Raw genomic sequence first — 27,443 nt, 5'->3', positions numbered from 1 at the left:
ATGATTTGAATGAAATTGAAAAAGTAGCTGATAAATTCATCAAATCAGTCGAGTTTTATCAGGAATTTCTCACTGGGGGGCCACCTGCTGTTTTTGCCGGATTAGAAGTGTGGAACAGATATTTGATTCGTAGAAGCGATATCAAGCCTGGAAACTCTTTCGATGCGCTTGATCATTGTGCAGAAATTTTCCGAATATCAACGTATTGCTGAGGATATTAGCTACTTTACCGGTATCGAAATCAACCGCGGAACGCACTTTCTCACGTTTGAAATGGATAAAGGCGATTCTGAGAAACACGACAAAGGAAGTAAGTAACTATAGTTGCTATAAGATCTATGAATTTTATTCTAAGATTAAAAATTAATTTTGCCTCATTTTTTTATTGTAGAACCGCTTGAATGGACTGGCTGATCTGCTATTCAGCATGACATTGCAATCACAGCCGATGAAGTGATAGATAAGTTATCAAAAAAATCCCGAAAACTTGATCTCCTTCTTTAATTATTTAAAGACCTTTTCGCATATTTAGGGCACCTAAGTAGAAAATGTATCCCTATTTTTTGTTTGTTTTTATACAATATAATAAGTGATTCTCATGATTATAAAAAGGAACCAATAAAAATAACTTAAAAGCAAAAAAAAAATTGTCAAATTAAATCCGCCCATTACAAAAAGCTATCTACGCCACTGCATAGTCTTGATGCACTTCTGAATTTCTGCCAAAAACTATTTATGTCTACATTTGTTTACTATCTGTATCTTTGTTTTTGTACCTGTGTATATTCATAAACTTTCAACGCATTGATTTAGCTATACAAAAATAATTTACACCATGTGAGAAAAATGTGATCAAAGATAAATTCTCAGCACCCGTGCCGACAATATTCTAGTGCTGGAATCCAATTCGATTTTTAATCGAACTTTTATAATCGTTCGATTTTTTAAGTTCTAAAGTTTCGTTTATCTTTATTCCTTAAAACGGTGAGAAAATATATTTGTTGTTATTTGTTTAATAATGACGCTTTAATGACGCTTATTCAGTCACAATCAACAACTTTTTAAAATTTCATATTAAATTATATCATACTGCAACTAAAAGAAATTTTACCATGACTATCAATTGGCGCTTAACCGCCTTGGCGACTTTGGGCCTTGCATAACAAGCCACGACAGCTATCCCTGTTTCAACATAACTGACACCATTTGCGAACATCAAAGGCGTTCAAGTCTTCTTGGTGGAGGTCTCTCCCTTCGTCTGCTTTCAAATACGGCATCACGATGAGGACCATAATTCGTCGGCAGAACTTTTCTTTCGAGCACTCCAAAGAGCCATCCCATCGTCCTTCGACACAGTCCAAGATTCCGAGCATTACATCAGGACAGATACGATGTGAGATTTATAGAATATGATTGAGCAGAGTTATTCTCGGTTTTATTTCCAAGCTAACTGTGCTTTCGCTGTTAATGCTGTTGCCCAGATATACGACCGCCTTCACAGTCTCGAATTTATATCCGTCATCAGTGACGTGGCCGCCAAAGGCACATATGCTCTAATTTTTTCTTGGGTGACAGGCCTAAATTATAAGCATGTCACGCCTGAAGTCAGTGTCCAGTTAGTATGCCCATCGTCAGTCTTAAGTCCTCTTTCTTCAGAGATATGAGGCACTTTGTGAGTATAATATCGTAAAATTTACACATGATCTTAGGACATTTCGAAGCCCTGCGTTTCTGTCCACGTCTTTCCTGCTTGATGTATCATATGCTACTCCCAACTTCTTTCAATTTCTTCCAAACATATTGAGACGTTTACCGTCGATTCAGCGAATGCTGCACCGCCAACTTTGCCAACTCATCATACCGTCTGTCCCTTTATTACCGCGAACCCAGTACAGATGTATGGTCCGGCCTAAGCGAAGTTTTTCCAATGCTTTGCATTCCAGAAAACTTCTTGATGAAGTACTGTGTGAGAATATTGCCTTAATCGTCGCCTGATTATCAATTTATATATTGACGCGACTGCAGCTTAAGAACATATTGTGACGAATATTAGCATCACTAAGTGATACTCACATCACTAATCTGATACTAAGTAAATAAAGGCACAAAAACGATAAAGTAAGCTGACACTCTTGTGTACATCAAATCAATCATCATTTACTCACATACATGCAAGGCAACGGAGAGATACGCACAAACACATGTAGTCATCAACCGAAATAGTACTCACATATACACACTAGAGATATACGCCGCCGATTTGCGTCGTTTTTCGCACGCCGCCGCCGAATGTCAAAAATATCGGCGATGTTCGGCGAGTTACACTATTTTCTAATTTTCTAAGGTTGTCTGGGACATTTATTGTTCATCTCGAAAATTGGTCCAATATGGTCAAAAGGGGTATCAAGGGATGCGCATCACTGCTAGTTATAAAAATTCAATTGCGAAATTTAACCCTTTCTAACCGTTCAAAAGTGATTTGAGAAAACAGGCGCTTTCAATGCCAGCTTAACACGGATTTCGCATCACCGAATTCACCAAGTTATTAAATAAAAACACTTAAAGAAAAGTTATATATAAATTTAGATGGTCACTTCGCATAATTTTTTCAAAAAATTTATAAAGAACATTGAATTTAAATAAAATCTCCCAAGTCGAACATGTTTTCAAATTGTCTTAAAGTTGTTAAAAAAGCAAGTTACCCGAAAAAGGTGCCGAATTTTATATCCCGATTGGCTGAAAGAATATGCGAAATCAGTGATGCAAAATTCTTTAGTAGGCTCCAGTGTTTTATATTCTCCTTTGAAATGATTCTCAGCTCATACTTAACCCTCCGATTAGCGGTGAATAAATTCAACACATCTTAGCGTTGTCGTCTGGCCAGACGAAATTTTACACTATGAACTTTATCCACAAATATTTGAATTTTTATTTAAATTTTGAAGAAAACTCGTCGCACACTGTGATAAGTTTGAATTTTTATTGATAAATTTTGAAATGAATTCGATCTATGAGGATTTATAGGCTTAAAAATATGTCCGTCTGGCCAGACGACAACGCTAAAATGTGACATAATCAACTTTGGTACAAAAAATCAGATAAAATAAAAAGAAAAAAAAATATCGATTTCGGAATTATTATAAAGACCGCCTCTAAACTTAAAAAGTTACTAAAGCTTTTCATGATCGGGTGGGTAGCAGTAAAGTTATTCACGAAAATAAAGCCTTCTCGTCTGTCCAGACGTCACAATCTATCGGAAGGTTAAGTTGCATATATCTTCCACACGTATGAGAAGGGTTTGAAAAATCACTTTATTTGCTTAACTATGAAATAGCGTCTGAAATCTTAATTTTGATTTTCACACTTCATCATTCCACACCCAAGTCTCCCGGTTTGACATTTCCTAAAGTTGCCGGCCATATGCCCAACTAGTCCTTTGGAGTGAATCAAATTGGATATAGCCTATCACCCATGTTTAAATATGACCTACACGTGACGGCTCCTGTACAAATGTAAATACGTAGGCACATTTTTTAACCAGGTTAGGTTTTGTCCTTCGCAAGAACACCCAAAGTGGTGAAGCAAAAGCTTTCTCAAGACAGTCGAACAAATGACCAGGTGTTCTACTACCCTAACGCAGGGGATAGTCGAACTAGTCTGAAAACTGAAGTTGGTCATCCATAATGAGCTCTTATATCATAAGGCCGGAAACGAAGACTACAGAAGTCAATGTATCGAACACAATCGTCTGCAAATTTTGGTCTACAACTTTTATCCACAGTCCTTATAAAGTTTAAATTATGTAGATGCGCCAAGGATTATACGATTTTCACCCATGAGAACGCACTTAGATTGCTTATGATTTCGAGGGCGGCATCCTTAGCCGAGTAGTTACTCCCTAACGTTTCAAGGTGTTTTTTTGGTGTAGCTCGGAAGCATAGCGCGACAAAAACATCCGTCAGAAAGTCTTTGGATGTACAACTAGAGCTTCTAGGAAAGTGACGTCGACTAAGGTATGAGTTCGAAGTCGCAGTCCTATAGCTTCTGTGCTAGCATTTAGTATAAGGGCCAGGATACGTGGTAGCTACTGGTGGTCGGGATTTCTACCGTTCGCACGTCGGAAATTGTAGCTCCTATAAACAGCCGAAAAAACTGAAGGCGCCATTTGGCGCGATCAACAATGAGCCAGCATTGATGCTAATCGTTAAAACTGTGCCACGATAGTCGTGGCCCACACAGATCCACAAATGATTTAAAAAAATCGTGCCGACGACGGGTATTAGAGTTGGGCCAGAATATCTCCTGCGGTGAAACTACGCTACAAAAGTGTGACCATTTTAAGTATTTCCCCCTCTCTCCGCAAGGAGCTACTCCAGAAATGTTTGGACGATCCGCGAGATTTTGAGGCAAAAACCGCGGATATTTCCGAAATGGCCGAAACGTCCTTAAATATATATAAACCAAACATTTCCAAATAAAATTTTTTTAAATTTTCGCATTACAAGCCTCCCAGATACTCATCCGTAAGTTAATGATGTTGTTCCAGATCGTCAAACATACCATTGACGCCAGCAGTATGTTTCCATATTCATTAGTTGTGGACAATGTGATACTCTGAAGTCCAGCCATTCAATTCAGAGGTTTACGCCGATCGCTTTGTCGGCGCACCGGCCACGCCGCCGCCGCCGATTAGGTGACTGGCGTAAACCTCTAATACTCACGCATATGGTTACAATCTACGAGTATACCTGTATATGGCTGGTAACCAAGCATGAAGTTCGAGACATCACTAGACCTTAGTAGGGGTATGCGAATGAAGCAGCGGAGAGTATAAAAGCAGCGCAAGCTGAGTAGTCAGTAATCAGTTTGATTTAAACACGCAATTAATTGCGAAGTAAGAGTTATTGTGAAGTACTCTCAAAGTAGTCTAATAAAGCCCATTTTGCATTACTGAATATTGGAGTTATTTTTTCAACAGTTTAGCGTTTCGAACGTTAGCAGAAGCTTTCAAATAAGCGGAATTTTCCTTAATTCGTTACAATATATTAGCGCAATAGCCTTAAGCTCTTTCATTTACCAGATATCTACATTTTCTGTAATAAAAACATAAGTTGCTGAAATAGTTTTCTTCGATTTCCCAACACTCCTTAATTTTAGATAAGTGGTTAACGAAGAAACGGGCGATAAGTATTTTTTTTATATATAAGTACCTGAACATTTTCCTGCTGGGTAGGTACTAAACCAACTTACTGAGTGCATAGCATTACTTTGCTTTGGAACTATGGAAGTTTTCCTTTAAAAATTTCTTTGTCCTCAACTCAATTTACTTTATTTACGCAAATATTTATATGTACATTAAGATGTCTGTATTTATGCACTTTATTAAGCTGCAGGTATGGCAGTTTACTTAAAATATTCCTTAGTCAGTTTAGCGAGGTAAATGACAGCATAAAGACGTAAATCTTAAATAATAAAAAGAGTTAAATAATGAGGGAAGCGTTCTCTGATAAAGATTAAAAACTGTAAATTTCTTAACGTTAAAAAAAATCATTACTTAAGATCATAAATAAACAAAAAATTTAAGAATTTTTCTTAAATTAAGATGCCACGAAAAAAGTCCAAAGTAGACCCATTTGAGGAAATGGAGACCAACATTAAACTACTTTGTGATCAATCCCACAATCATATGAAAGTGAGGGAGTATGGCAGAGCTTTGTCCGGCTATAATCAGGTAACTAATTCACCGAACAAAAATATTCATACTGTCAATGTCGAAGTCAAGTGCTTGGAAGTTTAGCGAATAAAAATCCAGCACCTTCATTAAAAAAAAAAGGATGTCGAATGTTGTTGTTGTTGTAGCGATAAGGACCCCCCCCCCAGGCTTTGGGGAGTATTACCGATTTGATGGTCCTTTGCCGGATGCAGATCCGGTACGTTCCATTAAGGCACCAGCCCGACCATCTTGGGAACGATTTATTATGACCACATGAAGCCTTCAAGGGCATCCCTCCCTCCCACCTCCTAGATCCGTGAGGAGCTTGGGGTCGCCAGAGCCTCGGCTGTTAACGTAACAGGATTCGCCACGGGTAGGTGAGGTTGGCAAATTGGATGGAGAAACTATATTTTGCGCTTCACAACCCCTTGAAACAATTTGGTATTTTAGTCCCCTCTTACGGCAGGCATACCTGCCGAGGGTATATTCTAAGCCCCCTGACCCGCTTGGGTCGAATCGAATAGTCGTCTAGTCATCGGTTAGGAGATATCACAGCAAGTTCTACTGGTAGAGTGTTAACATAAGATTAAGGGCCCTGGTATACTTGCCATAAACATAACGCCTTCGTCATAGTAAAATTTTTACTTAACATATCTTTTAGTGTCGATTATTTGTGCCTAAACAAAAAAAAAAAATCGTGATTATTTCATAAAAAGAGAGAAAAATGTAAACAATTTCCATGATGAAATAATAAAGGTGATGTCAACAACATAGCCTCACTTTTTCGGCAGCTCTATTTGCCAGTATTTACGTGAACTACAAAAACACTAAATTTTTATTGCTAAATTTTTCGTAGAAATGTCCTCAAACAATTTAGTTTTCTGCAAAATTTTGTCTATAATCTTTTGGTGAATACAAAGATACGTTTATGTCTAAAAAATTCTGGTAGCCGCTTACAGTTATTATATTTCTAAACGTATAGTAAAATCTACTCCGATCGTAGTAGAATTCAAAGGCAGTTATGTATGATAGACAACCCTCTAAATTTTGCATGCCGAACTTATCAGAATAAGGGAAAATGTCAACGGGATGAGAACACCTGAATATTCATTTCATCATAATGTAATGATAGAAGGTGGCGGAAGATTTTGCAGCTCTCATATCGAACGCCCTTAGCTCCAGTGAGCTCCAGGTTGTATTTTGGAAGTACACGAGAAAGAGGGCATAAAAGAAGGGCCCTCTTTAAAATAATACTCAAATTTATACTTTTTCAATAACGAGAGAATACAGAACGGAGTGTATGTAACTTGAATTTAATGCAATTTTATGATAAAAATCATGAAATGAAGTATGTTTTATTCTCTTTTGAAACGTTTGCAGCTTATTAATTTCCTTTGAGCGCATCAATTTTACTGGTAATACTCTAGGACAGGGGTCGATGTGATTATGTATCCTGTCTCCCGATATTTTTGGACGTATTTTAGAACTCTTCTCCTGTAGTATTAACGAAAGCAATTTTTGTTATATTACAGTTGAGTGAAAAAAAATTAAATCACAACAGTAGGAGCAAAAAGGTAACAGGTCTATAAAAATGATGGGATACTGAGGTTCTGAATTTGACGCGTTAACCTGAGATGATTCGGATATAAGATACATTGTTTGTCGCCTACCCTCAAGTTCAACGCACAGGCCAACTGTAGGCAGGGAGTCCGAAGTTAAAGGGAGCATCGGTCACTGATCCACACATCTAGCTTTTGCTGACAGTAAAGATATCAAGGGAGCTGCTACAATGGCGGCCGCCGTGGTGTGGTGGTAGCTTACCCCGCCTACTACACCGGAGATGTGGGGAGAAGTTTGGAAAAAAGTTTTTTTCAATTAGACAAAAGTTGTGCTAAACGGGGTCGTCCCTCGGCAGTGAATTAGCAAATACTCCGAGTGTATTTCTGCAATGGAAAGCTTCTCAGTGAAAACTCAACTGCCTTGCAGCTGCTGTTCGGAGTTGACATAAAAAAAAAATTGAAGGTGTCATCCTGCCTATTTGTAGGAAAAATTAAATAGGAGTACAACGCAAATTAGAGGAGAAGCGTTGTTATAACTAGCACTACGTCTACATTATATAGCGAAAGTTGTTGTTGTGTTATCCTTTGCAGGATGTAGTTCCGGTACATTTAGGTAACTAGTACCATTAAGGTATTAGCACTAACATCTCGGGAACGATTTGATATGAGCAAGTTGATCTTTATAGGTCATACTACCCCCTCCACAAAAGTAGAAAAGCTTCAGATCGTCATTCACCTGGAAAATACCACCATGGGCGGCTGACTTATAGATCAATCGGATCACTATACAAAGGTTTAATATACTGGGCGTGGGGTCCGCACACATAAAAGAACATTAAAATAACAACAAAAGAAAAGTTACTTGGCTTACAGAGGGCGTGTTATATCCTATGAGAGAATCAAATAAGCATATCTCACGCATATATTTGGACAGCCGTCGATAGATGTAAGAGGGCGGTACCCGAAGCAGAGAATTTTGCACTTACACTCACTGGATTACTCGGTCACAGGAACGTTGACGGCAATGAAAAAGTGGATGGACTAGCAAAGGCCGATGTTTCGTTAGACATTTCTGAGACAGAAACGGCGCACGAAGTAAACTTGGCCCATCAATGCGAGGAGTAGGAGCTGTAGTGAGGAAAATCACCAATTTCCTCTGCGAGAGTGGAGTCCTAGAAAAAAGTAGGTGCCGAACTTTAGGCAGTATGTGCTTCCTGATTAAAGGGGAATCAAAATGCCCCATACAGAACATCAGCAGGTATATTGATCTAACCAAACAGTTCGAGTAAACAGTAACAAAGTATATTAAGCATGGTTGCTTAAACCACCACAGAAGCTACGGCTACTGCCACTTTTGAATAAGAAGGAATGTGCTGGCATTTTGATTAGGTCATAATTAGTTCGTGATTTTTTGAGGCAACAGTACGGTGTTTAGCGCTTTCGCTACAGACAAATGTAGGAATATCTATCGATTTGATTCAGCTGAACAGATATAGGTAGAAAACATTCGTTGATAACTTCCTTACAGCCAAGAAGGTTGATGAGCCATATGGGGACGTTTGTCTTTACGAAACAAGCACATAAGTTTCCGCGAGATCATATCGTAGTTTTGATATCAATGTTGAGTTTCTTATTTTGAAAATCACGTTGGCTGGAGTGGGGAGGACAGCGAAGATGATCTTCAAAGATTCTAGGAAGCTATCTCAGGGGACGAATACGGTTAGCCGATCACTTTAGAAAGCCCGATGCAAGATAGTGTATTTATAGCCAGTAAGCGCAATTCTCATTCGTGGTCCTGGGTGCAAAGCGCGTCTTTGGACACCACTCCCAAAATTTTTGGACGAGTTTTAGTAGTTGTAGCTAAACTAAAGAATTACCGCAAAACCGAAAAGGAAACCTGCAAAAATATATTTAAAACATTAACAATCGGTTTTATATTAATATTGCAACATCTTACCATCATTTAATGCAGAAAATATGCGATAAGAATTGTCACACGTTTGAATCATATAAAAGTCAACACAAAACGGAACTTGAGAAAAAAAAGTGATGCCGTTGTATATTTTTTCAGAAAAAAACCCATTTGTATACTTTTACATACATTTTTTCCTCTGAATAAAAAAGTACTTTTGTAAAGCGACTACATTCTTATTTCTAAGAGCGTTCAAGATGGCGGCGTTAGAGCGAGAAACTGCTTACATCCGCCACCTTCTATAATTCCATCATGCATTTCATCATGAAAAATCAAAAACGAAATATAAAATATCAAACTCAAATATTTACAGGTTATGGATATGGTGAAAACCCAAAAAGCATTTGGTTGGCTATGGTATGGATATGGCGAGGCGTTATGGTAGAGATAGATAGATATTTGGCCGATTTACGTCCGAAGAGATTTAGACCGAGAATCTCTTCCAATATGCGTCGCGCTCCTTTTTATACACAGCGTGCTTTTCACACGGTGTATATTAACTGTGATTGGATAACGGTTATTTGTACAGGTATAAAGGAATCGAGATAGATATAGACTTCCATATATCAAAATCATCAGTATCGAAAAAAAATTTTATTGAGCCATGTCCGTCCATCCGTCCGTTAACACGATAGCGTGAGTAAATTTTGAGGTATCTTGGTGAAATTTGGTATTTAGGTTCCTCATCTCTTAGGCACTCATCTCAGATCGCTATTTAAAATGAATGATATCGGACTATAACCACGCCCACTTTTTCGATATCGAAAATTTCGAAAAACCGAAAAATGCAATAATTCATTACCAAAGACGGATAAATCGATGAAACTTGGTAGGTGGGTTGAACTTATGACGCAGAATAGAAAATTAGTAAAATTTTGGACAATGGTCGTGACACCACCCACTTTTAAAAGAAGGTAATTTAAAAGTTTTGCAAGCTGTAATTCGTCAGTCGTTGAAGATATCATGATGACATTTGGCAGGAACGATACTACTATTACTATATACATATGTGCTAAATAAAAATTAAATCGTATGAAGAACACGCCCACTTTAAAAAAAAAATTTTTAAGTCAAATTTTAACACAAGATTTAATATCTTTACAGTATATAAGTAAATTATGTCAACAATCAACTCCAGTAATATGGTGCAACAAAATACAAAAATTAAATAAAATTTCAAAATGGGCGTGGCTCCGCCCTTTTTAAATTAATTTGTCTAGAATACGTTTAATGCCATAAGTCGAACAAAAATGTTCCAATCCTTGTAAAATATCGACCTTTACCGCCAAATTGGTGTAAGGGACAAATAACAAATTATACAGGGGGAGTTTTTTTTAATTATCTCTGTTAATAAGCAAAGAATTTGAACTAAATTGTGTACACGGCCCTATTTGTGCTCTAAGTACATAACGCAATCAGTTTCAGTAGCTAAAATAAATCGTAGTTGTGTTTTTTGTTACTTACATCAATTTCGCTGGCACGCTCACCACCTGCTGCTGAAATGTTATGTTACTTACATTAAAATAATTCACATATAAAATTTTATTTCATTCAAAGAACGTTACAGTATATTTTATAAAATTAAGAATAGTTCATTAAACGTAATTTAAGCATATCAGGGACCGTAAATAACAATTTCCAGCCAAAATTAAACCAAAAATCCGAAATTCACAAATTAACTTATTATTTTTTATTTAAAACCTAAAATGTATCTTCCTCGTAAGTTTCAGGTAACTCATCTGTAATTGTTGCGCTTTGTTGCATATTTAAAAACTCATTGTGAAACTGTTTTGGTATAGCGCCTTTTTCGCAAAGTTTTTTTAAATCGTTAAACTTTTTTAAAGAAATTTTCAAGGGATTATCATACAGAGAAAGGGGTCCGTTTCTAATGGAAATATTGCGTTTGGATTGACGCATTGAAGCTAGATTGTTTTCTTTTATCTGTGAGTTATTGCAGTATCCATGCTTTAAAGTCATAAGAGAGGAATCCTTTTGGAACATAGCAGATCGAAGAGAGTTAAATTCTATTTTGGTTGAGGTAGGGAACATAGTACGCGCAAAGTTTTTCCAGTCTTTGAAATCGGAATATTCCATTATTATACACTCGTAATTTTTTGGGTTAGTTCTCGCATTGGAAATAACGGTATACCATTCGCTGGGAGCCCAAATATTTCTTTGGCGCGTAAATGACTCTATCGTACTATGAATAGAGTCGACTGGCATCATGGTATGGCCGGGTAACAGAAAGGTTATTTTTAGGGTTTTTATATTTGTACAGGATTTAAAAAAAAGCGAACACAGCAAGCATGGCTCTGTTTCGATTTTGCCCTGCAAAACTGTCACAATAAAAGCTAATAAAGGTATACGTTCCTTTTTTATCAAGGAGTTTTAAGTACTTAAAAATTACTGTGCATATCTCATTACATCCCCGTTTTCCGTCCTGTTCGCCCCACAAAAGGCATTAACCATTCCTTGTAACACTTTCATAAATGCTTTCATTGTAGTAGACGTATTTTCTCGAGTAAAACAAATTTACACTTTTTGAATGGGGCGTATTAGGAACCTTTTGTAAATCAAAGCTTGCACATAAGAATGAAGAATTTGTTCGACATTGCTTTTGGTCATTTAAAAATACTTATTTTGACGTTTCTTTATCCTTAAGGTGCTTTTGAAATTCTTCAGTTTGCCTTAAAAGAATCTGAGTTTCACGTCCGAATTCTTAAATTTTTCACATAAAGCACATTTATCTTTTTTGGGCATATGGAAGCCAATGTGAAAGTCGGTATTAAACATTTTTCTAAACACTCTTAAAGATAACTTAGATGATTCCTTATTAATGTGACTTAAAGGACTTAAATAATACTTATACAGAGTTGATATGTTTTGGAATTCTGATGGTAAATAAAGTTTAATGCTTTTATTACGACAGTAATGTGAAGGTACAGCAGGCAACTGGGTAATAAAAGATTTCAAAAGTGCTACTTTATTTTCATCAGACTTATTGTGTGGTTTTAATTTTTTGTTAGCTTCTTTGGTTGTTTGTAGACACTGTGCATTATTTCTAGTATAGATTAGCATGTTTTGGGATACATTGAGAGTGTGAAGCAAAAACTTTTGGCATACTTTTGCTTTTATATTATTAAAACTTATTGTGTACTCAAAATTCCACTTCCTTTTAGTACTTTCGGATTTTCTTCTTTTAATACACTTACGTGTCGTACATGAAAGTATCCAGTCCCGCTGCCTTATTTTATTCCCCATACCCCAGAAGTGCTCGTTTATTGCCACACGATCTGATTCCGCAAATTTGTCCGCACATGAGTTTCCACAATTTTTATTCAAACAGGGGTTCTGTTTAACGCCAGTGGATTTCCGACTCTTGTTTTGCGGTTTTTTTCGGATAACTTTTGACTTTTTAAAGCCCCTATTACCAACACACGTTTCATCATCAATGGAAATATTGGACTCACTTTCACTATAGGGGACGAGAGCATGAATCTTTGCAAACTAAAGAAAACAACGATAAACTCATTTATTACTAAGCCCTAAATAGAAAGGTATCATTTTTCCTATTGCTTGCAGCCAAAATAATTACCTCTTGTTCAAAAGCTTCCATTATTCGCAAAAAGAACTATTTATTATGTTATTTTATATATAACTTATCTCCGTGAAGCGCATTTAGTTTATTAGAATTAAATATTTTTTGCTGCAAGCAACAAAGCACACTAGATATTTTTGATGTAAGTAACAATGTGCGGTCATGGAAAAATATAAACAAAGTGTATTGCGCATTTACACCAAAATTGTTTCTGCTATAACTTTATAACGGTAAAACATAGAACTATGAAATTTTCGGAGATGACAGATCAGAACAAACAATATCGACTTCGATAATAAAAAAAAATCGATATTTTGTCCCTTACACCAATTCGGCGGTTAAGGCTCGATATGGTAGGGGCATAGATTCTATGACGACAACTGTTTTCTGTGAAAATGGACGAAAGCGGTTGAAGCCACGCCAAAAATCGATATATCTTTACTAAACTTAGTTCACGTACTTATCTGAGCTCACTTCATCTTGGTATAAAAAATGGCCGAAATCCGACTATGACCACGCCCACTTTTTCGATATCGAAAATTGCGAAAAATTAAAAAAAAATGCCATAATTCTACACCAAATACGAAAAAAGGGATGAAACATGGAAATTGGATTGGTTTATTGACGCAAAATATAACTTCAGAAAAAACTTTGTAAAATGGGTGTGACACCTACCATATTAAGTAGAAGAAAACGAAAATGTTCTGCAGGGCGAAGTCAAAAGCCCTTGGAATCATGACAGGAATACTGTTCGTGGTAGTACATATATAAATAAATTAGCGGTACCCGACACATGATGTTCTGGGTCACCTTGGTCCCCATTTTGGTCGATATCCCGAAATCGCCTTCACATATACAATTAAGGCCACTCCATTTTAAAACCCTCATTAATACCCTTCATTTGATACCCATATCGTACGAACACATCCTAGAGTCACCCCTGGTCCACCTTTATAGCGATATCTCCAAAAGGCGTCCACCTATAGAACTAAGGCCCACTCCCTTTTAAAATACTCATTAGCACCTTTCATTTGATACCCATATCGTACAAACAAATTCTAGAGTCACCCCTGGTCCACCTTTATGGCGATATCTCGAAGAGGCTTCCACCTATAGAATTAAAGCCCACTCCCTTTTAAAATACTCTTTAATACCTTCCATTTGGTACCCATGTCATCCAAACACATTCCAGGGTTACCCTAGGTTCATTTTCCTACATGGTGATTTCCCCTTATTTTGTCTCTAAAGCTCTCCGCTGAGCATGTAATGTTCGGTTGCATCCTTACTTGTTAATTTCTTTCAAATTGGCCGAACGGGACCGACCTGTTTTATGCCAATTCCGAGTGGCATCTGCAAGGCAGATTAATTTGTACTGATGAGCTTTTCATGGTAGCAACATACTCAGAGGGGTTGTCAAATCACAGCCGAGAGACGAACTCACTTAGACAAACTTTTTTCTAGTTTTTTTATGTTGCTTTGCCCGGGACTTGAACCCAGGACCTTCGGTGTGGTAGTCGAAGCACGTTACCACCACACCACGGCAGGGCGTAAAACCCTCCTATCAAAAATCAGAACCTATGTTGTAAAATAACTCCGTCCTCTTGGCAAATACTAGAAAATTTCTAGAACCTATGCCACTTGCTGATTCTAGATCTACCAGCTGTATCACTCCTAATAGCTGCAGTCTTAGCCTGAAAAGCGCAGGGCGCGAGCACAAATTGTGCTCAATCGTTTCCTCTTCCAATTCGCACTACATCTGCTATTACTGACCAAGGCAGTGTCCAGTTAGGATATATCATAAGTCGACAGCCATCTCTTTTTAATGATAGGAATAACTTTGTTAGTCCACGCCTTTCCCGCTTGCTCGATCATATACAACTCTCGCTGTCTCTTAATGTCCCCCATTCTTTTTGCGAGTTGAAATAACCCTCATCTAAAAAGTCTTACAAACAATATAGTCGAACCATTTTCCTCGTTTTTCTTTTAATAATTTTAAGAAATATTGCACTGAATAATATCAGCATTGAACTGCTTTGTAGTATAAAACCATGAATGAATAAAACAACTATCCCATAACCGTTATAGCTGTGTTGATAAACCACATCTCATCGGTGGTTCGTTCATCGGCTAAATTCGTATTTCTTTTCTTTTTAACGACAATTTTTCACAGGGTGCAGGGTGACAACAATTTGTTGCCCAAACTAAACTGGGCCTTGAATTTGATTTCTTTATTTGTTACTTCACAATATACGTACTGTGAAGAGATCAAGCTCTTTTCGTATTCGATCACCTCATGAGTGTACATTTTAGTGTATCGAGTACCCAGGTAAATAACAAATAATTAATAACATGTAAAGGTGTCTAAGTTCGGGTGTAACCGAACATTATATACTCAGCGTGAGCTTCAATTGCACATTTCATTTCAGATAAATTACTTTTCTACATAACACGTGGCACCGCCCGTTTAAAAGAAAAATGTTTCCCCATTTCCTCTTACAGTAAAACTTGATAAGTGAAATATCATTGATTCAAAACTATTTTTTGCTAAGTTATAGCTTATTATTCTAGTCTACGACCCTTTTAAACTTGTTCTATATCTAAGTTGCCGTGGTCTTTAACCGATCCCGTCCATTTTTACTAGAAATATTTTCGGCTATAAGGCAAATATGTGTACACAATTTCATTACGATCCGTTAATTTTTTTCGAGTTATGGCTCACGAAACATAGAAAATTGCTTAGTCATAAAAGGGGCGGTGCTACGCCCATTTTTTTAAATTTGAAGTTTTTCCTATTTACTGTTATAAATACACTTGGGAAATGAAATACCATTGATATATATCTCTTTTTTGCAAAGATATAGCTTATTTTATTCGTCCACGACCCTTTTAAAAATCTTTTATATAAAAGTGGGCGTGGCCTTTAACCGATTTCGCTAACTTTTCTTCAAAGCATTCCTTATAGTAAAGGCAACCTCTCTGCCGAATTTTGTTATGATAGGTTTAACGATTTTTGATTTATGATTAATATTGTTTGTAAAATTAATTTTATCGCAAGTGGGCGGTCCCACGCCCATTTTAAAAATTTTTTCAAATTTTTATCAAGTCCCAGTATCAGTCCACATGTCAAATTTCAACATTATTTACTAAATAATAAGGTTTTTAGTGTTTTCCGAAATGTTATACATATAAAAAGTGGGCGTGGTTATCATCCGATTTCGCTGATTTTCAATACCAATCTATTCTGGGTCCTGATAAGCTCATTTACCAAATTTGGTGAAGATATCTCAATATTTACTCAAGTTATCGCGTTAACGGACAGACGGATAGACGGACAGACGGCGGACGGACGGACATGGCTCAATAAAATTTTTTTTCGACACTGATGATTTTGTTATATGGAAGTCTTTATCTATCTCGATTCCTTTATACCTGTACAACCAACTGTTATCCAATCAAAGTCAATACACTCTGTGTGCAAAGCACGCTGAGTATAAGAACAAATTCTGCGAAAGTACCTTAAGTTGTAGGCCCAGTCAAGTATACAAAATCTGTATATTCAGAATTTCGAATACGCCCCCAAAATCAGGAGTTCGGCACTTTACTGTGTTGGAGGCCTGTCTGTAAGACTTGCAATACCATTTGTACCTCAGGAAATTTTACCAAGCAGCGTTACAATATATCCTCGACCTGCTTATTTATTTGGAAGATGTAGAACTGGACTTCCTCCGTAGGCCGAGATACGGTAAGTACCTTCCTATTTCGGTATATTCGGATTCTGACTCTGCAGAAGTCGCAACGTATCCTCCTACTTCATCACGCATGGTATCCATACTTTAACTTTTGGTACCGTGGGTAGCTGAACTTTATCCACCACCTCAAACCTCGCGTTCGTGCCATGCCTTTGGAGGTTTGGAACCACCTGCCACCGCAAGCTAGCTATGTTGTCGGAAGTTATCATCTCCACACCATTGTACCTTCTAGCGCATTCCGCCCACACCCCTACTTCCATGAGGATCTTGGGGTCGCCAGAGCCTCGGATGATAAAAAATCAGGATTCGCCATGCATAAGTGAGGTTGACAATTAGGTTGGATAGATGCTACCTCGCTATTGAATCCCATCTGTCCCACAGCTTTAGGCGTACTTGTCTTGCCTATGCGGCTGCCCTGCCTCACGGCACTGGGACTGGGTACTTTCTGCCTCTTGAAGGCAGGCTTGTCGCCTTTCGCCAAACGTTGCCTCATCATTATGTCGTTCGACGCTTCTTCCTCCTTCGACCTACTTCTAATGACTCACGGGCCCATTCCAATCGCTTTGCAGTTTCGTTAGGTCCACCACCGCCACCAAGTGTTGGACAGTTTTTAGTGCTGCACGGCACCGCGACAGAGCTCTCTTACTTCCTTTGCTCCATACCCTTCTCCACTCTACATCTCTGTTTGCATGTGTATGCTTTTCTAACACAGAGCTCATGGATACTCCGCTACTCTCGCTGCCCGAGCCCGCCGCATCGCTTAATGCTTTTTGTCTTCCTCGGCTCTCTGTTTTTACGTTCTACTGGGTTGGCTTCGGGGTGGTACACGGGAGTAAATACTTGATTGATACCCATACAATAAGCAACCTGTTGCATAACTGATGAAACGAATTGAACACCTTTATCAGATTGTAAGCGTCTCGGTACGCCAAAACGAAAAAATATTTCATTTATAAGTGTTTTTGCGCACACTTCCGCAGTAGCTTCCTTTAAGGGAAATATTTCCACCCATCGACTAGCAACATCTTCTGCGATGAATATCCATAGATACCCGTCGTCGGTCTTGGGAAGGGGACCAAATAAATCTATTGCAACTGCTTCGAACCGTTGCTTACTCGCGGTGGTTTGTAGTAAACCCATCGGCTTCATGTTGGAAGTTGTTTCTCCTCCTCCTTATTAAAATAAGGTATTGAGTCGTTCAGTATTAAATATGGGGAAAGAACCGTCAGCCACAGGCTCCGTTGGAATACAGCCGAATATATCCCCTGGCTGCAAATCGTCCAAATAGTCGGCAGAACACCGAGCCCTTCTTTCAGGCGAAACGGCGTAGATACCAGTCCTAAACCCCTCAGCCTCTTATGGAGTTGGGCTATTCTAGTGAGGGCATATTTAGGCTTTCCTGAAGGGTGTCTCAGATTTTCTTCCATTTAATGAAAAAGTTTCACTTTTTGTATGGAGGAAAGTCAAAAACAGCATATCGTGAAGCTGTTTTTGTATTTATCGAAATATTCGCCCATTTTATATTTCGGTGAGATGTTTAGACATTTTCCTTTCATCCTAACCATTTGGATGTAGGAATTAAGGTGCTTAGGTACCTAGTGCCATTATTAAGTTGAAGGATAATCTCAGAGTTAGTGCAATGCATTGAATGCAATGGAAGCGAATGAGACATTTTAGTGAAATAAAAAGAAAACCCATTTAAGTTACTATTCTACAGTACTCGAATTGCACTACTCAAAATTTATTGATTAGCTATTAGCATGCCTTGACAACAGGCAAGCAATACATTTTGAAACTTTAGGGTGGTCCAAAATTCAATATTTGCACAACAGATGTATTTTTTTGGAATTTTGGAATTGATTCGACTTTTTTTTGTAAATTTTTGAAAAGTTTGGGGAAAATTGTCTGATGCCAAATTTCACACAGAGATTGAATGAAATAATAAGTTAAGTTTTCTACCTTAACGAAGTTATTGAAGTCAATCTTTCATACAAAATACATTATCTTAACTATCTCATCGTGTCTTTATTACTATCGGCTGTTATCGCCTCGTCTTCAGCGTGTTATTGGTGTCTTATCAGCCTGTTACCGATGGGCCACAGATGTGTCATCGATTTTTGATTGAAGTTTTAACGGAATCTATATCATAACAAAACGATAAATCGTCGATACCTAGCCGATAAAAAATTGTTAAACTACGATAACAAAATGCTTACTTTTGGATAAATAGAAAATTTTTAGATAACACGTCAATAACTTATTGGTAATATTCTGATAACAATCGATAGCTTTCTTACAGGTATGTCATAGGTTTTATATTGAAGTTATAACGCTATCATTTTTTGACGAAGCGATGAACCATCAATAACAAATCGATAACGCGCCGATAACAAATTGTAAACACTCCGCTAGCAAATCGGTAAGTTTTCGATAGCATATCGAGACGTTTTCAATAAAAAATGGCCAACCTTTCGTTAATAATAGAAAACTTTTCGATAACATATCGATAACTTTTCAATAAATAGTAGAAAAGTTTTCTTTAACAAATCGAAAACTTTTCCATAACAAACCGATAACTCGTCGATAGAAAATAGATAACTCAACGAATACCTTTGCTCTCGATAGCATGTTTATAGCACTTCAATAACAAATCGATAACTCGTCTATACCTCGTCAACAACACAACGATAACAATAAATAAGACGGCGATAAGAATTGCTAACCACGTCCGTATTCAATCGATAACAAACCGATTACACATATAGATGACATACCGCTAGTACTTGGATAACAAAGTAATAAAACGCCGCCTGGTTTCGATTGCGGCTTTAAGTTTGGCTTCGGTTTTGACTTCTAATCTTTCCTATAGTCTCCACTAATTTTTGCCTTTCATTTTCCTCCTGTTCCTGTACATTCCTTGCATTTCCTTGCCTTGCCTTGACTTCGCAACCGTGGCGATAATCACAAGCATCGTTCACATCTTATTTATCATTCACATTTTTATCGTCATTGTTATTATACCGTAAGTTTTCTTCCTCCTATTCCTGTTTCATCTTCTTTACATTTACTTATTTTCCTTGTAATTTTGGCCCCCCATTTATGCAACAACCAAATACATACCTATAAAGGTCTTCCTTCCTCGATTTGTGTAAGGATGCTATCACATACCCTAATGCTGTGATAGACATTTACATATACACAGGTGTAGGAATGTGGATGGATTTTCAACAATTTATGTACTGTTACAACGACAAAGTTGAGGTGTGAATTTTAGCACCAAAGTTTGCATTTTTTTGTTCATTGTTTATTGTTATGTCGAACGTTGCGAAGAACATCTTAGCTGTGGACAAGGAGCAAGAGTTGCTTCAAAGTTTTATACGAATTGGAGTGACAACTGATGAAGACTCATTGGGGGACTCACCACGCAAAAATGCTCGGACATCACGTCGAAACTCATTACAACGCAAAGGCACCGCTCGTCATGAACGACGTTCATCAAGCGCTTATCCTCCTGGCTCACATAGCTCAGGTACTAAACGAAAAACGGTCAAATTCGCTGATGAAATGGAAAAGAATATTGCTGTAGGAGCATCTGGACGTTGTAATAGAATAGAGGCTGAATTATGTGCAGCACGTAAAAAAGTCGAAGAGCAATTGTCAAAAAAAAAGGCAAAGGAGAATTTTGTCGATTTTTATACGGACAAAGATCGAGCAGCTGCTGTTAGTGCCGGCACTTATGACATCAAACAAAGTTTACAAATTAAACAAAAGCAAGATCGTAATGAAATTATGCAAATTCCAGATGAGGCCGATATTAATTCGATTATAGCATTGGGCTTAAAGGAAATCAAAAATGCAAATCCAGAAAATGCTGTTCACTTCTTCTCTCAGGTTCGTCTTAAATGTATAGGATAACTCAAGCAACTGGCTTTCATCTCCATACTCTTCTTTTGAAATAAGATTGCTAATAAGGCGAATATACGAGCAGCTCCTTTTTCATTAGACGGATTTAAGGGCATCCCTACAAGAACACTGATCATAGTTTGAATAATCAGCTGGACCGGGAGGGGCATGACACTTTTATGTATAAATTAGGCTTTTCATACTGATCCTACAATTATGACGGAAGTTTTGTTCTACGCCTTGATGCTTCCTTCTTATAGTCCTGCACTGCATCATTTTCAGTTCCAGTTTCACATTTTTTATACCCAGCTGTACTTGTACACAGGGTATTATAACTTTGATTGGATAACGGTTGATTGTACAGGTATAAAGGAATAGAGATAGGTATAGACTTGTATCGAAAAAAAATTTGATTGAGCCATGTCCGTCCGTCCGTCTGTCCGTTAACATAACTTGAGTAAATATTGAGATATCTTCATCAAATTTGGTACACGAGCTTTTCTGGACCCAGAATAGATTGGTATTGAAAATGAGCGAAATCGGATGATAACCCACTTTTTATATACATATATAACATTTTGGAAAACACAAAAAACCTGATTATTTAGTAAATAATACACCTAGAATGTTGAAATTTGACGTGTGGACTGATATTGAGACTATTGATAAAAATTTAAAAAAATTGGTTAAAGTAGGCGTGGCACCGCCCACTTGTGATAAAATCAATTTTACAAATATTATTAATGATAAATCAAATATCGTTAAACATATCGTAACAAAATTCGGCAGAGAGGTTGCCTTTACTATAAGGAATGCTTTGAAGAAACGTTTACGAAATCGGTTAAGGACCACGCCCACTTTTATATAAACGATTTTTAAAAGGGTCGTGAACGAATAAAATAAGCTATATCTTTGCAAAAAAGAGCTTTATATCAATGGTATTTCATTTCCCAAATGGATTTATAACAAGAAATAGGAAAAAATTCAAATTTAAAAAATGGGCGTGGTACCACCCCTTTTATGGCTAAGCAATTTTCTATGTTTCGGGAGCCATAACTCGAAGAAAAATTAGTTCAGAATAGAACCATGTGTATATGTATTATTACGCAGCCTTGTAACACTATTAAGCACACAAACCAAACAACAACAGCATTTCAAGTGTACAGCTGGGTATGTAATGTTCGGTTTCACCCGACCTTAGACTTCCTTACTTGTTAAATTTATAATTTTATTTCGTGTCGGACTATGAAATCGATGATTCACATTTACACTTAGATTTATGTTACGTCCGCTTGCAGTTTTGGCTTTGGTGCCATTCAACATTAGTTTCAGTTTAAATTTAGATTATGGCTTCAGATTTGGCGTTGATTTTGGTTCCCGTTACGAGTTCAGAGTCGGTTACACTTCCTGTTTGTGTTAATGCTTTCTTTATCCTCTTTATTCAGCTTTACGTGCTAATTTTGGTCCGATTTCGTTCTTGGTATCTATCCGGCTTCGATCCCGCTTTGAGTCCGGCCTCGGGCTTGTTTCGGTTGCGATATGCAGTTTCGGACCCGGTGCCGGGCTTGTTTTCAGAGTCTGTGCGGTCGCGGTTTCGGTTCCAAGCTCGAACTTGGATTCGATTTCGGTTTCAATATGGATTCGATTCCAGTTTCCGTCCTGTTTTGGTTTCGGTTCAAAATTTGAGTCCGAACTCCTTTCTAGGTTTAATATGGGTTCAGTTCCGGTTCTGGTTTCAGTATTTCTTCGGTTCCAGTTACTGTCCAGGGATCGATCCGGTTCTGTCCGGCTTAGGTTAGGGTTTCGATCCAGTTTCGGTTACGGTAGCGATATCGGTTTTGGTATTGCCTTTCCCTTCTTTAATTTTTTTCCTCGCTCTGTAATTCCTTTCCTTTTCTTTCCAGCTATTCCAAAACTCATCACAGCTCATCAGATCCTCGTATTAAAAAATCTAATTTTTTCGTATTCAACAATCAGTGCCACTATAATTTTTTTTTATTTCGTTTATTTCAAATACATAGCTTATTTGATGTCTGATTGCGCTCATGAGCATTACACATCAAAAACTAAGACTAGTTAAAGCATTTTTATTTTCTCTTTTCACAGGCTCTCAAATTGAACGGAACTGATATAAATGCACTTGTTTCACGTAGCAAATGCTATCTTTTATTGGGCGAGGCATCCAAAGCGCTGGAGGATGCAGAAACTGCATTAGCTGCTGACAGAAATAACATTCGCGCTATTTATCAAAAAGCTGAAGCGCTTTATTTTCTTGGTCAATTTGAACAAAGTCTCATGTTCTTTCATCAAGGAGTTCGGGCTCGTCCCGAACTCTCCACATTTCGATTGGGCGTTCAAAAGGCACAAGAGGCTATTGAGAATACTATTGGTAGGAGTTCGACACGCAGTATTTCGACTACGTCCAATAAAAGTAATTTAGCAGCAACAAAATATAAAATTAATAATAAGAAATGTCAAAAGAGCATAAAGCAAGCTGTACGCCCAAAACTGTCTAATGCTGAAATGGAACGTAGAAATGCGCGTAAATTGTTGGGAGAATTATGCATCGATAAGGAGTACTTAGAGAATTTACTTAAACATCCGGACTTGGTGCGTGCCGATACAAACACGGAGAATATATCAACTTATGCTAAAGAAGCTGTGGATTTTTTGAAGAAACGTCAAGAATTCTGGCGTCAACAGCGACCCTGCACTGCACTTCCAAATTATAGAAATACTCCCCAGGATCCCTTACCATCGTGGTTCTAAATTCCAAAAATATGTATTTAGATGCGTACATAATCGCTACGAACTAACTACCCAAATAAAATTTTCTATAATTTTGTTGCTATTTAATTTTTTTTTAATTTCTCAAAAAATTTAGTGATACTATACACATTTATACCGATGGTTCCACATTAACGGAAGGGGTTGGGTCTGCTGTTTACTATGTCGATCCAGAAATAAGTAGATCTCATATGCCGCCAGATTACTGCAGCGCCTTTCAGGCGGAAATTATAGCCGTGAAGAAAACAGCAGAAATTATGGTGGAAGTGTGCTTAAGACGGCGATTAAGGCAATAATTTCACACAGTACTTCATCAAGAAGTGTTCTGGAATGCAAGAAAGCATTAGAAAAACTTCGCTCGGGCCAGACCATACATCTGTACTGAGTTCCCGGTAATAAAGAGATAGAAGGTAACGAAAATGCCGATGATTTGGCAAAGGAAGATACAGCACTCGCTGAATCGACGGTAAACGCCCCAATCTGTTTGGGAGAAATCGAAAGGAGTTGAGAGTTGCATATGATCTATCAAGCAGGAAAGGCGTTGACATGAGCACAATGCTGCAAAATTTCTAAGATCATGTGCAAATCCTACGATATTAGACGACTCATAGAAAAGGTCAAGAAGGAGAAAAATTAAGGCTCACGATGGACATACTAGGAAGTGTGAGCTGCAGTAAGAAACGGCTGTGCAAGTTCGTGTTCTGTACTCCCCAGGTCAAGGCTTCTAGTATTTGCCAAGAGGACGGAGATATTCTGATTGGGGCTCTTACGTTTGGTCGTCAAACAAGTTCTGGTAACACTATGGACACATTCAGTATATGTGAAGTTTTATTGACCGTAGAGTTGGATTTTTTAGTTCAATGAAAAGATGAGTTCACGTCTAGTTCGTTCAGTCTATCGAACTAGTTCTTTTGGCTCTTATTTCGGTCACCTAATTGAACTATTGTTCATCAAATTGAACTAGTTCAATAGTTCAATTCGGAAATCAAATCTACTCCCTCCCTGCTTTATAATCATATATGCCGCCAGCAACACTTATGGAAATTCGGCAGTACTTGCATTTCATTTTGTTTTCTTCACGACTTTCATTAAAGTGCTTCCATATTTCATTTCGCGTTGGCATCTGAAACAAATCATTATATATTAAGCACACATTTTTCTAGTTAAATTTATGAAAGCCAAATGAAAACATTTACTATTACATTTAAAAGACTAAACTTCTAAAATAAATTTTAAAACTTCACAAAATCAAAATGACGATATGGCGGGTAAACATCGCGAAATTCGATCAGCTGTTTTAATTTTGACAAAGAAGTGATTTGCCATACATTTTGAAATTTTAATTTGCAAAGTTGCCACATAAAAGTTTAGTTCACTTTACTGAGCGAACTAGCGAACTAGTTCAATTAAAAGATCTAGTTCTTTCGTTCTTTAGTTCAATAGATCCCCAAGCCTAATTGACCGGCCAGTTCAACCGTGCCTAATGATTTGTGCAATGTAAGTGCATTCACAAAATAAATGCAGCTTTGCGGCTGATTAAAATAGTTTAAATATGTGTTTATTCGATCCAAGAAAGCTGTTAGAAACAGAGATCACAATAATTTCAATTAAAACAGTTATTTAATAATCACTCCTTAAATAACTGGTAAATACGGATACTGCTGGTTTCGGTTTCCCACAGAGAACGACCGTTGCAAAGGAAAGGACAACAACCGTAATCGACGCGTTTTCAGATTGTTATAGGCGTGTTAAACATTTCTTGTGATCGGCGTGTTATCGCCGATTTAGTGATTTCTTATCGAAGTTATTATAGATTTGTTATCGTTGGTAAACGGTTTTTCATAAAATGCTATCAATTTGCTATCGAAAAAAATTTCGATTTGTTATAAAAAAATATCGATTTTTATCAATAATTTTTCTATAACCAATGGGTAATTCTCCGATAAATAATTAAGATTTTCGACAACAAATCGATATTTTTGGATAACAAATCGATAATTTTAAGATAACACATCAGTGATATTTTGTTAGAAAATTTTTATTTTTTCAATGTCAAATCGACAACTTTACGATAATTAACCATTAACAAGTTAATAATTCACTGATATTATACTGATATTATATTGATAACAAATCAATAATATGCAGATAACAATCCGATAATATTAACAGTTCGATAATGTTTCGTATGGATAATTGTGTTTTTCCGAACCCTGCTAAAATGATAGTTGCCAACATAAACCCGTATTTATATCGAAATGGCTCCGCAATGATCCCGAAATAATCATGCAAATAATCTCGAAATGTTCACTAACATTCCCAAATGTATCTCAAAATAGTATTTGAAACAATCTCGAAGTCCTGAAATTAGATTCTGTGTGACCCAAAAAATATACGATCTTGACGTAGTATTGTTCTTCTGGTATAAATTTTGAGGAATACAATTATTTGCAGACCCTTATAATATTATAATGTTTATGTTAATTCTGATAGAGCAAACGGGAGATACTATTCCCGAAACTTATTTCGGTCGCAAAATAATAGTTTTAAAAAAGCCTTAGGCAATGAATCGCACAAAACGATCTTAGTGATAGTTAGAAAACTTTTGAAAACAAAAATTAAACACTGAGGAAACCCGAAAAAATTGAAAAAAAAAACATATCTCACCGAGACAGCCATTTTTGGTTCTTGGATATCGGTTGTTACCCATTAAGTTCGGTTAGGTTGAACTAGCCGGCCCGCGAGAACCTCACATAGACTGAATGAGTCCGTAGTGTTACCAGAAGTTTGTTTAACGACTAAATTGAAGAGCCCTATCAAAAACCAGGACCTGGGTTATAAAATAAATCCTTCCTCTTGGCAAATACTGGAGCTTTCTAGGACCTATGCCACTTGCTGTTTACAGATCTGACAGCTGTATCAATCCTAATAGCTAGTGTCTTAGCCTGGCAAGCGCAGAGCAAAAGCACAAAGCGTGGTCCATAGATTCCTCCTCCAACCCACACTTCCTACATCTGCTATGACTGACCAAACCTAATTTAAAGGTCACATGCCAAAAGGCAGTGTCCAGTCAGAATACCCGTCATGAGTCTACAGTCCTCTCCTTTTAAAGATAGAAGCAACTTTGTTAGTCTAATGTTGTAATATCTACACATGATCTTGGAAACTTTGCAGCCCTGCGCTTGGGTCCACACATTTTTCGCTTGGTCGATCATGTGCACCTCTCGCCTTCTCTTAATCTCACCCAACCTAATTGGGACGTCAACGGAGAAAGCTTCGAGGGATGCGCCCTTTTTAGCTAGTCCATCCGCTTTTTCATTCCCATCTTTTCCCATATGCCCTTGCACCCAATATAGATCTATGCGTCCACCTGTCCCGATGCTTTCCAGAGATTTCTTACACTCTAACACACTTTTAGATGACTGCTATGTGGGATTATTGCCTTAATTGCTGCTTGGCTGTCAATATAAAGTTAACACGGCTGCAGTTCAAGCTATTTTCTTCCAGTGGTTCTCTTGTTTTGGTTACGGCTACGACTTCCACCTGAAACACGCTACAGTGATCAGCACAGTATACCACATACCTTACTCCTTCCCGGTGTTACTTGTCATAAACCGAAATGCTTTTTATGATTGGCCGTTAAATACAATCTCTTCCTAGAAAAGAAGATAGCACTAACGCCTTTGATTTTAAAAATAATTGCAAAAATTTAAATTATTTTCTAAATAAAAATTCAAAATAACATAACGCAGTAACTTAAGGGCCAATTAATGGTGATTTATAGCCATATAACCATAACCAGATAAAACAGCTGATCGAACCTACCTTATGGAAATCAATGTAATCGATTAATGGTGCCATACCATTAACGCTAACGCCATAACCATACCATAGACAACCAATTAGTTTTTGGTTTCTCGCCATATCCATAACCTAAAAATATTTGAGTTGGTGAATCTAATAACTTCTTGTAGATTTTATTCATTCTTTTGGATACGTTATGACTAAGAGACTTGTTTTTTGTGGAATATGTTTGTAATTTTTTGCGTTTTCTTCATTTTTATGAAATTTTAACGATTTTTAGGTTAAGGCACCATTAATCGATCACATTGGAGATGGTTACGGATATGGGTATGGTTACGACTATGGCGTTAGGGTTAAG

General features: G+C 37.3%; 2 protein-coding genes across 8 annotated transcripts in view; one reads left to right on the top strand and one right to left on the bottom strand.

Moving 5' to 3' along the window:
- Positions 1-27,443, bottom strand: part of Synj (synaptojanin) — a 566,615-nt gene that overhangs the window by 510,744 nt on the left and 28,428 nt on the right. The window lies entirely within an intron of this gene.
- LOC137246236 (outer dynein arm-docking complex subunit 4) lies at positions 5,449-23,377 on the top strand. Of its 2 annotated transcripts, none has more exons than XM_067777336.1 (2): positions 5,449-5,731; positions 22,601-23,377. In XM_067777336.1, the coding sequence occupies exons 1-2, from the start codon at positions 5,603-5,605 to the stop codon at positions 23,261-23,263; spliced, it is 792 nt and encodes a 263-aa protein (XP_067633437.1). In that variant the 5' UTR covers positions 5,449-5,602; the 3' UTR covers positions 23,264-23,377. The 2 variants fall into 2 exon arrangements, with proteins under 2 accessions (XP_067633437.1, XP_067633436.1); XM_067777335.1 differs by lacking the exon at positions 5,449-5,731 and adding an exon at positions 19,728-20,482.

The sequence above is a fragment of the Eurosta solidaginis genome, chromosome 3 (assembly GCF_040869045.1).
Source record: "Eurosta solidaginis isolate ZX-2024a chromosome 3, ASM4086904v1, whole genome shotgun sequence".
Classification (NCBI taxonomy): domain Eukaryota; kingdom Metazoa; phylum Arthropoda; class Insecta; order Diptera; family Tephritidae; genus Eurosta; species Eurosta solidaginis.
This window is presented reverse-complemented; position numbering and strand designations above follow the sequence as displayed.

Excerpts from the sequence above, each read along its gene's own strand:
- LOC137246236 (XM_067777335.1), top strand. The coding sequence starts at position 19,904 with ATGTCGAACGTTGCGAAGAACATCTTAGCTGTGGACAAGGAGCAAGAG. Across the intron at positions 20,483-22,600 it reads CTGTTCACTTCTTCTCTCAG|GCTCTCAAATTGAACGGAAC; the intron begins GTTCGTCTTAAA and ends CTCTTTTCACAG.